The sequence below is a fragment of the Pipra filicauda genome, unplaced genomic scaffold, assembly GCF_003945595.2.
Source record: "Pipra filicauda isolate LSUMZ 115617 unplaced genomic scaffold, ASM394559v2 scaffold1130_size69471_pilon, whole genome shotgun sequence".
NCBI lineage: Eukaryota > Metazoa > Chordata > Aves > Passeriformes > Pipridae > Pipra > Pipra filicauda.
The window spans coordinates 16,781-30,432 of NW_024103575.1; the positions used below are offsets into that span (position 1 = coordinate 16,781).

A 13,652-nucleotide genomic window follows, 5' to 3' on the forward strand; every position below is an offset into this window, starting at 1 on the left:
TCTCCCCCCTTTTCTTCCCCCTTTTCCTCCTTTTTTCCCCCTTTTCCTCCTTTTCCCCCTTTTGTTCCCTTTTCCTCCTTTTTCCCCCTTTTCTTCCCTTTTCCCCCTTCTCCCTCTTTTTCCTCCTTTCTCCCCCTTTTTCTTCCCCCTTTTCCTCCTTTTTCCCCCTCCTTTTTCCTCCTGTTTCCCCCCTCCTTTCCTCTTTTTCGTCCCTTGTCCTCCTGCTCCCTCTTTTTCCTCCTTTCCCTGCCGCCCCCGTTTCTTCGCCCTTGTCCCCCCGTTCGCCCCCCGTGCCCTTTTTCCTCCTTTCCCCCTTTTCTTCCCCCTTTTCCCCCCTTTCTCCCCCCTTCCCCCTTTTCCTCCTTTTTTCCCCCCTTTCCCTCCTTTTCCCCCCTTTTCCTCCTCCCCCTCTGGAATTCCGGCCTCTCCCTAAACCCGAGCCCAAACTCCGGAGGGGGGGGTTCATTAATCCCAACCTTAATCCCGACCTTAATCCCGATTTTAATCCCGACCTTAATCCCGACTTTAACCCCGATTTTTCCACCCACGTCGGCTCCTTCCCGGAGCCAGAATTCCCGGGAAAAGCCAGGGCAGGAAGAGGACGCTCAGTCTCAGCTGGATCTGTCACTGACGGCGGGATCGGCGCTGGAATTCCGCGGGAAAAGCCGAGTTTTTTTTTTTTTACTTTAATCCCTTCCCCCGTTTTTTTTTTCCCCCCTCCCTTTTTGGGCTTGTGCGTACAATCAGCTTTTTTAGCAACTCGTGGATTTGTCGGTTTTCCAAGGAAAAAAAAAAAACAAAACAAACAAAAACAAACACAAACGACAAAGAAAGCGCCTTTTCCACCCGTTTTTTTTCCATCCACATTTTTCCCGCCCCCCCCCCCCTTCCCCCCTTTTCCCAGGGGGAGGGGAAAAGAAAAATAAAATAAAATAAAATAAAATAAAGTAAAATAAAATAAAAGGAGGGGGCGGGACAAACGTGGAGCAGGAAGAGTGGGGGGGAAAAAAAATCAAAACAACGAAAAAAAAAAGACCAAAAAAAAAAAAAAAAAAAAAAAAAAAAAAAAAAGCGGAAATTTTTTTTTTTTGGGTGGGGGGGGAAAACCCGCAATAATAATTAATAATTTTTAGGGGGGGAAGGAGGAAAGGGGGAGGGGAGGGGGAGGGGCTCTTGTAGATAAATTTTCTGACGAAATCCGAAATAAAACGAAGCCGTCGAGGTTTTTTTTTTTTTTTTTTTTTTTTTTTTTTTCTGCTCCGAATCGTGGTGAAAAAAAAAACAAACAAACAACAAAAACAACCAGCTGGAGTAGCTTATTTAAAATAAAATGGTGGTAATAATAATGATGATGATAAATAAATAATAATAATATTAATAATAATAATAATGATAATAATAATAAAAGAATGATAATAATTGAAGCATCCTGTCGGGAAAAGAAAAAAAAATAAGGAAAAAAAAAAAAAAAAAACTTATTTTGGTTTTATTTTTTGATTTAAGTTTTTTTTTTTTTGCTTTCCCATTTAAATAGGTCTGACTCTGGATCAAGTCATTTTTTTTTTTTTTTTCTTGTCTTTCCCTCTTGTTAATATCGCGGAAATTTTTTTTAGGGGGGGTTGGGGTGGGGTTTTTTGGGGGGGAGGGGGGGGAGTTTTTTGGTCCCTCTCTGGAAAAAAAAACCAAATAATAATATTAATAATAATAATAATAATGATAATTCCTGCTTTTGTGTGGAAAAACGAATCGAAAAACAAACGAACAAACAAACAAAAAAAGCGGAGTTTTGTTTGGATCGGGAATTTCGCTGCCGCCGGGATTTTTTGGGATCGACCCCAACCCCCCCCCCCCCCCTCGGGAGGAGGGAACGGGGCAGAAAAAATTCCCACTTCCAGCCCCGGCTTCGAAATTCCCACTTCCACTTGGCCGCGCTGTGGGAAAAAAAACGGGAATTCGGGCGGGAAAAGCGGGATAAATTCCCTCTCTCCCGGAGAATTGGGAGAGGTGGGAAAGAGAGGCTTGGGGGTGATTTTTTTCCCGGAAAATCCCGTTTTTCCGGCGGTTTTCCAGCCGAGGAGGCTCGGCCAGAGGCTCTGCTGCCGCCTGCTGCCGGCGCCGGGAAATTGGGAATAAAATCGTGGATAAACCGGGCGGGATGGGAGAGAGGGAACGGCACCAAATCCCTGGGGATGAGCGGGATTTGCGGAGCTCGGGAAAGGGGGAAGGCGGCCAAAAGAATTCCAGAGGGGGTTGGGCGGGAAGGGAACTCAAAGCTCATCCCGTTCCACGGGCAGGGACAGCTCCCGCTATCCCAGGGATCCAAGGAAATCCACTGCCAGGGATCCAGGGGCAGCCACAGCTTCTCTGGGAATTCCAGCCCAGCCCCTCCCCACCCTCCCAGCCGGGAATCCCTTCCCAATCTCCCCCCCAAATCTCCCCTTTCCCACTGGGATCCATTCCCTGGGGCCTGGCATTCCAGGCCCTGAGCCCCAGGCCCTCTCCAGCTCTCCTGGAGCCCCTTCAGCCTCTGGAATGTGCTCCAAGCTCTCCCGGGATCCTTCCCAAATCCAGCCTGGCCATTCCCAGCTCTCCCAGCCTGGAGCCAGAGCCTGCCATTGGATCCAGCCCCAGCCCAGCTCCTCCCTGGGAAGGAGTTCCGGGAACAAGGGGGTTCCCTGGGAATCTCGGCACTCAGGGCAGGGTCTCCCTTCCCCTTTCCCGCCTTTTCCATCCCCACATTCCAGAAAAATCCCTCTGACTGGATTCTGAGTGTCCTTTATCCTGGAATCTTGGAACAGTTTGGGTGGGAAGGGCCCTTAAATCCCATCCCATTCCATGTTCAGGGACACCTCCCGCTATCCCAGGTGGCTCCAACTTGGCCTTGGACACTCCCAGGGAAAGGAGGGAGAGCACAAACTTTTCCATATTCAGGATGATTCTCTTGAGGGTGAGGGTCTGTCCCACCGGGAATGCTGCTGTTTGGAGCCGGGAGGAGCAGCTCAGTGCTGGCAGAGCTTGTGGAGGGAGGCAGAGGAAGGATGAGGAAGGAGCATGGAATCATGGAATCATGGAATCATGGAATCATGGAATCATGGAATCATGGAATGGGTTGGGTGGGAAGGGACCTTAAGTCCCATCCCATTCCACGGGCAGGGACACCTCCCGCTATCCCAGGGAATCCAACCCGGCCTTGGACACTGCCAGGGATCCAGGGGCAGCCACAGCTTCTCTGGGAATTCCAGCCCAGCCCCTCCCCACCCTCCCAGCCAGGAATCCCTTCCCGATCTCCCATCTCTCCCTGCCCTCCCTCAGCTCCAGGCCGGCTCGGGATGGACACACAGGGAAGCTCAAAGGTTGGAAAACTCATCCCTAAAAACCCCCCAGAGACAATTCCAAAGGCGGCAGAACCCCCGAGATCCCAAGCTTGGGGCGGAGGGGAGATTCCCAGCTTTAATGTAACACGTGGAGTTATTCAGCTTGGAAAAGACCTTCGGAATCACGGGATCCAACCTTGGAGCAACCTCCAAGTGCCGCGTCCGCCGGGATTCCAAATCCCGGCCGGAATAACGGGGACTCCAAGGGACGAAGTTGGGATCACTTAAGCAGCTTCAGCCCCTTCAGGTGCTGGTGCACCTGATCCTTGGGATAAGGCCGGAGGGCCAGGCAGGTGGGAATGTCCTCGGGATGCTCCGTCCACACGCGGTGGTCGATGCGGTGCTGCCGCAGGGTCTGGGCCAGCGCCGCCAGCGCCGCCTCGTCCGGAGCCTGCGGATACAGGGGTTGGGGACCCTCCTGAAAACTCCTTCCAGGGGATTGTGGAGAGCTGGGACAGCGCCAGGATGGCACAGGATCCTTAGGGATGGTTTCGGGTCGGAAAATCCCTCCAGGATCGCGGAGTCCAACCACCCCCAGCACTGCCAAGGCCAGCACGGATCCGTGTCCCCAAGGGCCACGTCCTCAGGGATTGGAAATCCCTTTGGGAATGGCGATTCCACCCCTGCCCTGGGAAGTTCATTCTAGGGCCTGACAGCCCTTTCCATGTGGGAATTGTTCCCAAAATCCCACCTGAGCCTGCCCTGGCCCAGCTGGAGGCCGTTCCCTCTCCTCCTGTCCCTCGTTCCCTGGGAACTGGGGACCTCCTGAAAATTCCTTCCAGGGGATTGTGGAGAGGTAGGATAGTCCCAGGATGGCACAGAATCCTTAGGGATGGTTAAGGTTGGAAAAACCCTTGGAGATCACAGAATCCAACCACTCCCAGGCCAGCATGGATCCGTGTCCCCAAGGGCCACATCCACAGGGATTGGAAATCCCTCCGGGAATGGCGACTCCACCTCTGCCCTGGGAAGTTCATTCCATGGAAACTACCGTTTCCATGTGGGAATTGTTCCCAATATCCCACCTGAGCCTGCCCTGGCCCAGCTGGAGGCCGTTCCCTCTCCTCCTGTCCCTTGTTCCCTGGGAATTGGGGACCCCCCTCCCGGCTCCCCCCTCTTGTCAGCGTGTTATGGGGCGGGAAAAGCTCCCTCCCGATCCCTCTTTTCCGCAGGGCGATCCCCCGCAGCTCCCTCCCGTCACCTGGATTCTCCCACCCATCCCAAATCCCTCGCCCCCCCCAACATGGCGCCCACCCCTCCCCTCAGCGCGGCGCTCCCATCATGCCCCGCGCGCCCCCCCCCCTCACCTCCAGCACCACGGTCCTCATGGCGCCGCCCAGCTCCAGGTACGCGCCGGTGTCCGGGTGCTCCCGGTACGCGTGAGCGGCGGCCAGCGCGGCGTGGCAGCCCTGAGCCACCACCGCGCCCAGCGGCCACGACCGCGGCGGCCGCGCCAGGTCCCCGCGGAGCACCACGTACTGCACCAGGGCCGCCGCCATGTCGCCGTACGGCGGCGCGACAGGGGCGCCGGCAGCGGGGAGGGGAAAGGCGGGTGGAGAGGGGATGGGCGCCGCCATGTTGTTGTACGGAACGGAAGCGGGGGGGCGTGATGACGCACTTCCGGCGGCGCGGGAGGCGGGAGATTCGAGCCTGAGGTGAGAGCGGAGAGACCGGGAAAGGGGTGGGGGAATTGGGGGTTTTTAGGGAATTTGGGGGGGAATTTGGGCGGTCCTGGGGAAATTTGGGATGTCCGTGGGAATTTGGGGGGGGTTTCGGAGGAATTTGGGGGGGGTTTCGGAGGAATTTGGGGGTTCCGGGGGGGTTTGGGGAGGAATTGGGGGAGTTTTAGGGGGAGTTTGGGGGAGTCCATGGGGAATTCGGGGGTTTTGGGGGATCTGTCGGGAATTTGGGAGTTTTAGGGGGAATTTGGGGGAGGATTCGGGGGAATGTGGGGGGTCCGTGGGGAATTTGGAGGGGTTTGAGGGGTCCGTGGGGAATTTGTGGGTTTTAGGGCGAATTTTGGGGTATTTTGTGGGGTCCGTGGGGAATTTGGGAGCTCCGGGGGAATTTGGGGGGTCCGGCGGAATTTTAGGGGTCCGTGGGGAATTTGGGGGCTTTGGGGAGGAATTTGCTGGTCCGGGGGAATCTGGGGGGACTTTGGGGGGTCTGTGGGGAACTTGGGGGGTTTTGGGGAAAATATGGGGGGATTTTGGGGGGTTGGGGGCAATTTGAGGGGTTTTGAGGGGAATTTGAGGGTTTTGGGGGGTCCGTGGGGAATTTGGGGGTTTTAAGGTGAATTTGGGGGTTCTTGGGGGGAATTTGGGGGTTTTGGGGGAAATATGGGGGGATTTTGGGGGGGTCAGGGGAATTTGAGGGGTTAGGGGGATCCGTGGGGAATTTGGGGGTTTTAGCGGGAATTTTGGGGGTTTTAAGGGGAATTTGGGGGGTCAGGGCGGAATTTGAGGGGTTTTGAGGGGAATTTGGGGGTTTTGAGGGATCCGGGGGGAATTTGGGGCTTTTAGGGGGAAATTGGGGGTATTTTGTGGGGTCCGTGGGGAATTTGGGGGGGTCCGTCAGAATTTTAGGGGTCCGTGGGGGAATTTGGGGGGTTTAGCGGGAATTTTGCGGGATCCCTGGGGAATTTAGGATGTCCACGAGGAATTTGGGAGTTCGGGAGGGAATCTGGGAGGTTTTAGTGGGAATTTGGGAGGTTTTAGTGGGAATTTGGGGGGTTTTTGGGGGAGTCCGTCGGGAATTTGGACCTTCCCTGCCCCCCCCTCCACCCTCATCCCGCAGGAATTCCCATCCTGCCCATTCCCACGTTCCCGGAGCGTTTTCCTCGAAAATAACCGGGATGCTCCGTCTCTTTCCAGCCCCGGATCCGTGGGAATTCTCCCCGTGTGTGGGGTCGCTCCAGGGGCTTCCCCGGCTCCCACTGGAGAGGAATTTTTCCTTAAGGAATAACGGCCTCTTCCCGAGGGATGGAGCCTGGGAAGGGAGGGCCGGCAGGGAATCCAGGGAAGCCGGAAGCGGGAAAACGGGATCCCCCCCACGGTGAGTTCCCGGGAATCTGGGACGCCGGGAGCAGCTCTGCTTCCCTAAAACCCTCTTCCTTGGATACTTCCCCTTTGGGAAAAGCCATTCCAGGTGCTCCTGGGGGCGGGAATGCCCACAGGGATTTGGGGTTCCCGAAGGGGGAGTTTGGTTTTCTGGGAAAAGCGGGAGAGCTGCGGAGGGTTCAGCTGGAGAAGGGAAGGATCCCGGGAGAGCTTGGAGAACATTCCAGAGGCTGAAGGGGCTCCAGGAGAGCTGGAGAGGGATTTGGGATCAGGGCCTGGAATGCCAGGCCCCAGGGAATGGATCCCAGTGGGAAAGGGGAGATTTGGGGGGGAGATTGGGAAGGGATTCCTGGCTGGGAGGGTGGGGAGGGGCTGGTCTGGAATTCCCAGAGAAGCTGTGGCTGCCCCTGGATCCCTGGGAGTGTCCCAGGCCGGGTGGGATTCCCTGGGATAGCGGGAGGTGTCCCTGGACATGGAATGGGATGATCCTTAATGCCCCTTCCCACCCAAACTATCCCAGAATTCCAGGATAAAGGACACTCAAATCCACTCAGAGGGATTTTTCTGGAATGTGGGGATGGAAAAGGCAGGAAAGGGGAAGGGAGACCCTGCCCTGAGTGCCGAGATTCCCAGGGAACCCCCTTGTTCCCGGAACTCCTTCCCAGGGAGGAGCTGGGCTGGGGCTGGATCCAATGGCAGGCTCTGGATCCGGGCTGGGAGAGCTGGGAATGGCCAGGCTGGAGAAGGGAAGGATCCCGGGAGAGCTTGGAGAACATTCCAGAGCCTTTTTCTTTTTCCCCCCTGCCAGGAGTGCTGGCCCAGCTGGAAGTGCTGGAAGCTCGGGATCGCCGGGAAGCCGTGGAGCAGGAGGAGAGGGAGCAGCGGGAAGAGAGGGCGGCCCTGCTGGAATCCCGGGCGCGGGAATTGCGGCTCCGGAGGGACGAGCTGCGGGAAAAGCTGGAGCGGCTGGAAAAGGGGGTGAGAGGGGGGATCCTTGGGAAAGGCTTTTCCAGAGGGGGGAAAAATCGTGACTGCCCCATCCCAGGGCTCGGGATAGCGGGATGGGACGAGTTGGGATTTCCCTTCCCGAGCTTTTTCGGCGACTCCTCTCCCGGATTTTCGCAGGGGCTCGGGAAAGCGGGAATGCCGCCGGATCCGGCTCATCCCAACCCTCGGGCCGTCCTGGAGTGGAGGATCCGGAGCCTCAAGGCCCTGCTCCAGGTTTTCCACCTCACAGGTAACGGGGAATTTCGGGAAAGGAGCCTCCCGGGAGCGGAACTTCCATGAAAACCGAGGCCGAGAGCGCCGGAAAAAGCGGGAATTCCCTCCTTTCCACGGCGCTCTGGGAACGCTGCGGGAATTTATTCGAGGAGTGGGGTTGTTTGGGTGAAGGTTTAGTTTGGAAAACTGCCTTGGGAGTGAAATTCTTGGGAATCAGGCGGTGAATTTGGGAATTAGCGAGCCGGGGACTTAGGAATTTAACTTTGGGATGAGGCGGTTTCCTTGGGAATTGGGCGGTTTCCTTGGGAATTAGGGAGCTTAGGAACGAGGCAGCTGACTTGGGAATTGGGGAACTTGGGAATTGGGGAACTTGGGAACTGGGGAACTTGGGAATTGGGCAGTTAGTTTGGGAATTGGGCAGTTTCCTTGGGAATTGGGCAGTTAATTTGGGATTTGGGCAGTTAATTTGGGAATTAGGAAGTTAATTTGGGAATTGGGCAGTTAATTTGGGAATTGGGCAGTTTCCTTGGGAATTGGGCAGTTAATTTGGGAATTGGGCGGGTAACTTGGGAATTAGACAGTTTCCTTTGGAATTAGGCTGTTGACTTGGGAATTGGGCAGTTTCCTTTGGAATTAGGAAGTCACCTTAGGAATTGGGTGGTTAACTTGGGAATTGGACAGTTTCCTTGGGAATTAGTTACCTTGGGGATTAGGCATTTAATTTGGGAATTGGGTAATTTGGGAATTACACGGGTAATTTGGGAATTAGGCCCTAATCCCTATTCCCAGGGATCTCTGGGAAGCTCTCCAAGCACCAATCCCTGTCCTTCCCCATTCCCAGGGATCTCTGGGAAGCTCTCCAAGCACCAATCCCTGTCCTTCCCCATTCCCAGGGATCTCTGGGAAGCTCTCCAAGCACCAATCCCTGTCCTTCCCTGTTCCCAGGGATCTCTGGGAAGCTCTCCAAGCACCAATCCCTGTCCTTCCCCATTCCCAGGGATCTCTGGGAAGCTCTCCAAGCACTAATCCCCGTTCCCAGGGATCTCTGGGAAGCTCTCCAAGCACTAATCCCCGTTCCCAGGGATCTCTGGGAAGCTCTCCAGACATCAATCCCTGTCCTTCCCCATTCCCAGGGATCTCTGGGAAGCTCTCCAAGCACCAATCCCTGTCCTTCCCCATTCCCAGGGATTTCTGGGAAGCTCTCCAAGCACTAATCCCCGTTCCCAGAGATCTCTGGGAAGCTCTCCAGGCACCAATCCCTGTCCTTCCCCATTCCCAGGGATCTCTGGGAAGCTCTCCAAGCACTAATCCCTATTCCCAGGGATCTCTGGGAAGCTCTCCAAGCACCAATCCCTGTCCTTCCCTGTTCCCAGGGATCTCTGGGAAGCTCTCCAAGCACCAATCCCTGTCCTTCCCCATTCCCAGGGATCTCTGGGAAGCTCTCCAAGCACTAATCCCTGTCCTTCCCAATTCCCAGGGATCTCTGGGAAGCTCTCCAAGCACTAATCCCCGTTCCCAGGGATCTCTGGGAAGCTCTCCAAGCACTAATCCCTATTCCCAGGGATCTCTGGGAAGCTCTCGCAGGATCCGCTGGGAAGCTCTCCAAGCACTAATCCCTATTCCCAGGGATCTCTGGGAAGCTCTCCAGGCACCAATCCCTGTCCTTCCCCATTCCCAGGGATCCCTGGGAAGCTCTCCAAGCACCAATCCCTGTCCTTCCCCATTCCCAGGGATCTCTGGGAAGCTCTCCAAGCGGGGGCTGTGCCTGACCCTCAGCACCTCCTACGAGGGATCCCACCTGGATTCCTTCCACCTGGAGCTGCTGCTCCGGCCGGAAGTTCGGATCCAGCGTCATTCCATCCCCGCCTTCATCCCTCTGGAGCAGCTTTCCCGGCGCTTCCTGGCCACGGATCTCCGGCGCTTCCTGGCCCTGCTCTCCCAGCACCTGGAGGGATATTCCAGCAGGAGATTCCAGGCTGACCAACTGCAGGTGCTCCCGGGAGCTGGGAGGGCTCGGGAATGCCCACAGGGATTTGGGGTTCCCAAAGGGGGGAGTTTGGTTTTCCGGGAAAAGCGGGAGAGCTGGGGGAGGTTCAGCTGGAGAAGGGAAGGATCCCGGGAGAGCTTGGAGCACATTCCAGAGCCTGAAGGGGCTCCAGGAGAGCTGGAGAGGGCCTGGGGCTCAGGGCCTGGAATGCCAGGCCCCAGGGAATGGATCCCAGTGGGAAAGGGGAGCTTTGGGGGGGAGATTGGGAAGGGATTCCTGGCTGGGAGGGTGGGGAGGGGCTGGGCTGGAATTCCCAGAGAAGCTGTGGCTGCCCCTGGATCCCTGGGAGTGTCCAAGGCCGGGTTGGATTCCCTGGGATAGCGGGAGGTGAATCATGGAATAGTTAAGGTTGGAAAAACCCTTGGAGATCACAGAATCCAAACATTCCCAGCACTGCCAAGGCCACCCCGGATCCGTGTCCCCAAGGGCCACATCCACAGGGATCTGAAATCCCTCCGGGAATGGCGACTCCAGCCCTGCCCTGGGAAGTTCATTCCAAGGCCTGACCGCCCTTTCCACGCTGGAATCATTCCCAATATTCCCGGTGGTGTCACGTTTCAGAGCCGTCTCCCTCCCCCCAGGAGCGCTTTTCCGACTGGATCCAAGGAACTCCGCAGCGGAATTCCCTCTGCAACCTCCTGAAGTTCAGCTACAGCCTGTCCAGGAACAGCCGGACATTCCCGCTCCGGGCGCGGCTCCTCTACCAGGATCCCCTTCGGAGCCTCCCCACGGAAGTCACCGTGTCCTGCTCCCGTGAGTGGGCACTGCCGGGATCCCTTGGGAATTCGGGGGGTGGGAGGGGATCCTTTTCCCGCCCCCACAACTCCCTGACAGGAGGATCCAACGGGAGGAGGATCGGGAAGTTTGGGAAGGACATGGAAGGGGCTGGAGCGTGTGCAGGGAAGGGAACGGAGCCAGGGAAGGGGGCTGGAGAACCGGGAATGGCCGAGGGAGCTGGGAAGGGGCTGGAGAACCGGGAATGGCTGAGGGAGCTCGGAAGGGGCTGGAGAACGGGGAATGGCCGAGGGAGCTGGGAAGGGGCTGGAGAACCTGGAATGGGAATGGCTGAAGGAGCAGCAGGAATATCTGAGGGAGCTGGGAGGGCTCATCCCGGGGAAAAGAGGGATCAGGAGGGAGCTTTTCCCGCCCCACAACTCCCTGACAGGAGGGGGGAGCCAGGGGGGGTCCCCAATTCCCAGGGAACGAGGGACAGGAGGAGAGGGAACGGCCTCCAGCTGGGCCAGGGGAGGGGCAGCTGGGATATTGGGAACAATTCCCACATGGAAAGGGCTGTCAGGCTCTGGAATGAACTTCCCAGGGCAGGGCTGGAGTCGCCATTCCTGGAGGGATCTCCAGTCCCTGTGGACGTGGCCCTTGGGGACACGGATCCGGGGGACCCTTGGATGTTCTCCCAGGGCTTTTCCAACCGGAACAATCCCGCCCCATCCCACCCCGGGCTGAGGAACCCCCTCGCCCGCCCAATCCCAGGGATCTCCGGGAGCGCAGGACATTCCCGAGGGGTCGGGGCCGTGTGCCGGTTGTTCCCTTTCCGGCTGATCCGTGTGCTCCCAAACCCCAGCGGACGCTCCGGCGGCGCTGGCGGCGACGGCGTCGGAGCACTCGGAGCTCTTCCGGCGCGCGGCGCTCCACAGGGCATTCCAGACCTTCGCCGGCACCCACGGGAATCCCTGAGCCCTCCCTCCCCTCCGGGAGCCCTCGGGAATTCTCCCCGGCTCCGCGTTCCCCGCGGATCGGCGGCTTCGGATCCCGGAGCCTCTTCCCTCGTCGGCGCCGCGGAATTCCCGCTTCCGGCCATAAAAAAAAAAAAACCCCTCGGGTTTGGAGCGGGAGATGGGGGTTAAAACTCCCGGGATTTCTGTGGGTTGGGATGGGAACAACAACCCCGTGGATCAGCATTCCCGGAAAAAGGTGGATCGGCTTCCCTGCACTTATCCGGCATTCCCGAAAAAAAAGAAGGGAGCGCACGGAGTCATCCCCGCCCGCCACGTCCGGGGAAAAGGCCGGAATTCACGGAGTTCAGGGCCCCCGGGTGGGATCTGCGACCCCTCCCTCCCCACATTCCCGGAGCTTCCCAGAAAATTCCGCCCCGTCCCCGGCTTTCCACGTTTCCCTCTTCCCTCGTTCTGCTCCAGGCCTGGATCAGGTCCTTCACCCCTTCCCGGTTTTCCGCGGCGCCTCCGTAAGTTGTCCGTTGAAGTTTCCCGTTCCCGAAATTTTGGCATCCGAGGGGAAAAAAATCCCCCTTTTTTTTCCTCCCTCAAGAAATCCCGGTTTTCCTTAAACCCCCGATGTGGAATAAAACGGGATTGGAACGAGCTTTAAGTGTCTCCGCTCCCTCCTTTTTCCCATGTTTTTCCCGTGGGATAAAGCACAGGGAAAAGGCTTCGTATCCTCTGATTAATTCCATAATTATCCAACTCCTCGTCCCGGTTGGAAAACCTGTTTCAAGGGAAACTTTGGATGGAAAATTCCAGGGATTAATTCCTTCCCTGATGTACAGATCCCTCCTGCGGGTGCAACCCGGAGCTGGGAGCTTGGGAATTCAAATCCAGAGGGCTCCGCCGAGGTTTTATGGGATGTCCCATCCCTGGAAGCGCCCAAGGCCGGGTGGGATTCCCTTGGAGAAACCCGGGAGAGCGGGAGGCGTCGGGGTCGGAGCGGGATGAGCTTTAACTTCCCTTCCCTCCCAACCCATTCCATGATCCCTCCAAAAAAAACCAACATCCCCTTGGAAAAGCAGCGGGAGCCTTCCCGGTATCCAACTCCCCCCTTTCCGGGACAAACCAGGCCGGGAATCAGGAATTCCACTGCTTCTATTCCGACCCTGCGAGCGCTCCCGGGATCCCCTTTCCCGCCGCCATTCCCGCCTCCTTCCCCCCCTCTTCCCCAAAACGGGAACGCCGGGAATGCAAACATCCCTCCGTCCTTTCCGTGGATTTGTATTTCCGAACGTCTCTCCCGAATAATTCCCGAATCCAAGCCGGCTCCGGGGGGGGTTGGAGCATCCCCAATCCCGGATTCCTTGAGGATGAGGTGGGTCTCCTCCACCACCTGCGGGACCGAGGGAACACCGGGAAAAAAAAGCTGGATGGCGGCGGGAAGAGCGGGAAGGGTCGTTCCCGGGATGGGAGGTGGGAAGTGGGGAACGACCCGGAGCTGGTTGGGCAACAGGTCTACCCAGCCCGGCTCCCACCGGAGTTTGGGAAGGGATTCCTGGCTGGGAGGGTGGGGAGGGGCTGGGCTGGAATTCCCAGAGAAGCTGTGGCTGCCCCTGGATCCCTGGGAGTGCAGGATCCCCCTGGGGTTTCAGGATCCCCTTTTTGGGACACCAGGACCCCTCTAAGGGTACAGGATCCCTTTTTGGGACACCAGGACCCCCCTGGAGATACAGGATCCCTTTTTGGGACACGAGGACCCCCCTGGGGATACAGGACCCCTTTTGGGGACACCAGGGCCCTCTAGGGTTTTAGGATCCCCTTTAGGGGCACCAGAACCCCTGTGGGGTTTCAGGATCCCCTTCTGGGATACCAAGACCCCCCTGGGAGTTCAAGATCCCCTTTTGGGGTACCGGGACCCCCATGGGGTTTCAGGATCCCCTTTTGGGGCACCAAGAGCCCCCTGGGAGTTCAAGATCCCATTTTGGGGTACCAGGACCCCCTCTGAGGATACAGGACCCCTTTGGGGCACCAGAACCCTGTGGGGTTTCAGGACCCCCTTTTTGGAGTACCAGGACGCCTCTGGAAGTGCAGGATCCCCTTTTGGGGTCCCAGGACCCCCCTGGGAATTCAAGATCCCCTTTTGGGGTACCAAGACCCTCCTGGGAGTTCAAGATTCTCCTTTGGGTACCAGGACCCCTGTGGGGTTTCGGGATCCCTTTTTTGGAGCACCAGGACCCCTCTGAGGGTACAGGATCCCCTTTTTGGGACACCA

At 57.3% G+C, this 13,652-nt stretch overlaps 2 protein-coding genes across 3 annotated transcripts; one reads left to right on the forward strand and one right to left on the reverse strand.

The window, feature by feature from the left end:
- Positions 1-3,393: 3,393 nt before the first annotated feature.
- Positions 3,394-4,888, reverse strand: PTRHD1 (peptidyl-tRNA hydrolase domain containing 1). Its single transcript, XM_039383444.1, has 2 exons — positions 4,682-4,888; positions 3,394-3,765 (listed from the first exon to the last, which is right to left on the reverse strand). The coding sequence occupies exons 1-2, from the start codon at positions 4,871-4,873 to the stop codon at positions 3,595-3,597; spliced, it is 363 nt and encodes a 120-aa protein (XP_039239378.1). The 5' UTR covers positions 4,874-4,888; the 3' UTR covers positions 3,394-3,594.
- Positions 4,889-4,976: 88 nt separating this feature from the next.
- Positions 4,977-12,027, forward strand: CENPO (centromere protein O). 2 transcript variants are annotated; one of them, XM_039383441.1, is made up of 7 exons: positions 4,977-5,029; positions 6,248-6,428; positions 7,242-7,411; positions 7,559-7,670; positions 9,385-9,644; positions 10,283-10,454; positions 11,281-12,027. In XM_039383441.1, exons 2-7 carry the CDS (start codon positions 6,356-6,358, stop codon positions 11,391-11,393), a joined length of 900 nt encoding a protein of 299 aa, XP_039239375.1. In that variant the 5' UTR covers positions 4,977-5,029; positions 6,248-6,355; the 3' UTR covers positions 11,394-12,027. The 2 variants fall into 2 exon arrangements, with proteins under 2 accessions (XP_039239375.1, XP_039239376.1); XM_039383442.1 differs by lacking the exon at positions 4,977-5,029 and having other exon boundaries at positions 6,181-6,428.
- Positions 12,028-13,652: the final 1,625 nt, after the last annotated feature.

Bases quoted from the DNA above. Each gene is read 5' to 3' on its own strand.
- PTRHD1 (XM_039383444.1), bottom strand. From the start codon at position 4,873: ATGGCGGCGGCCCTGGTGCAGTACGTGGTGCTCCGCGGGGACCTGGCG. The intron at 3,766-4,681 runs GTGAGGGGGGGG...CTGTATCCGCAG, and splicing joins TGAGGACCGTGGTGCTGGAG to GCTCCGGACGAGGCGGCGCT.
- CENPO (XM_039383441.1), top strand. From the start codon at position 6,356: ATGGAGCCTGGGAAGGGAGGGCCGGCAGGGAATCCAGGGAAGCCGGAA. The intron at 7,671-9,384 runs GTAACGGGGAAT...CCCCATTCCCAG, and splicing joins CCAGGTTTTCCACCTCACAG to GGATCTCTGGGAAGCTCTCC. The intron at 10,455-11,280 runs GTGAGTGGGCAC...CCCAAACCCCAG, and splicing joins AGTCACCGTGTCCTGCTCCC to CGGACGCTCCGGCGGCGCTG.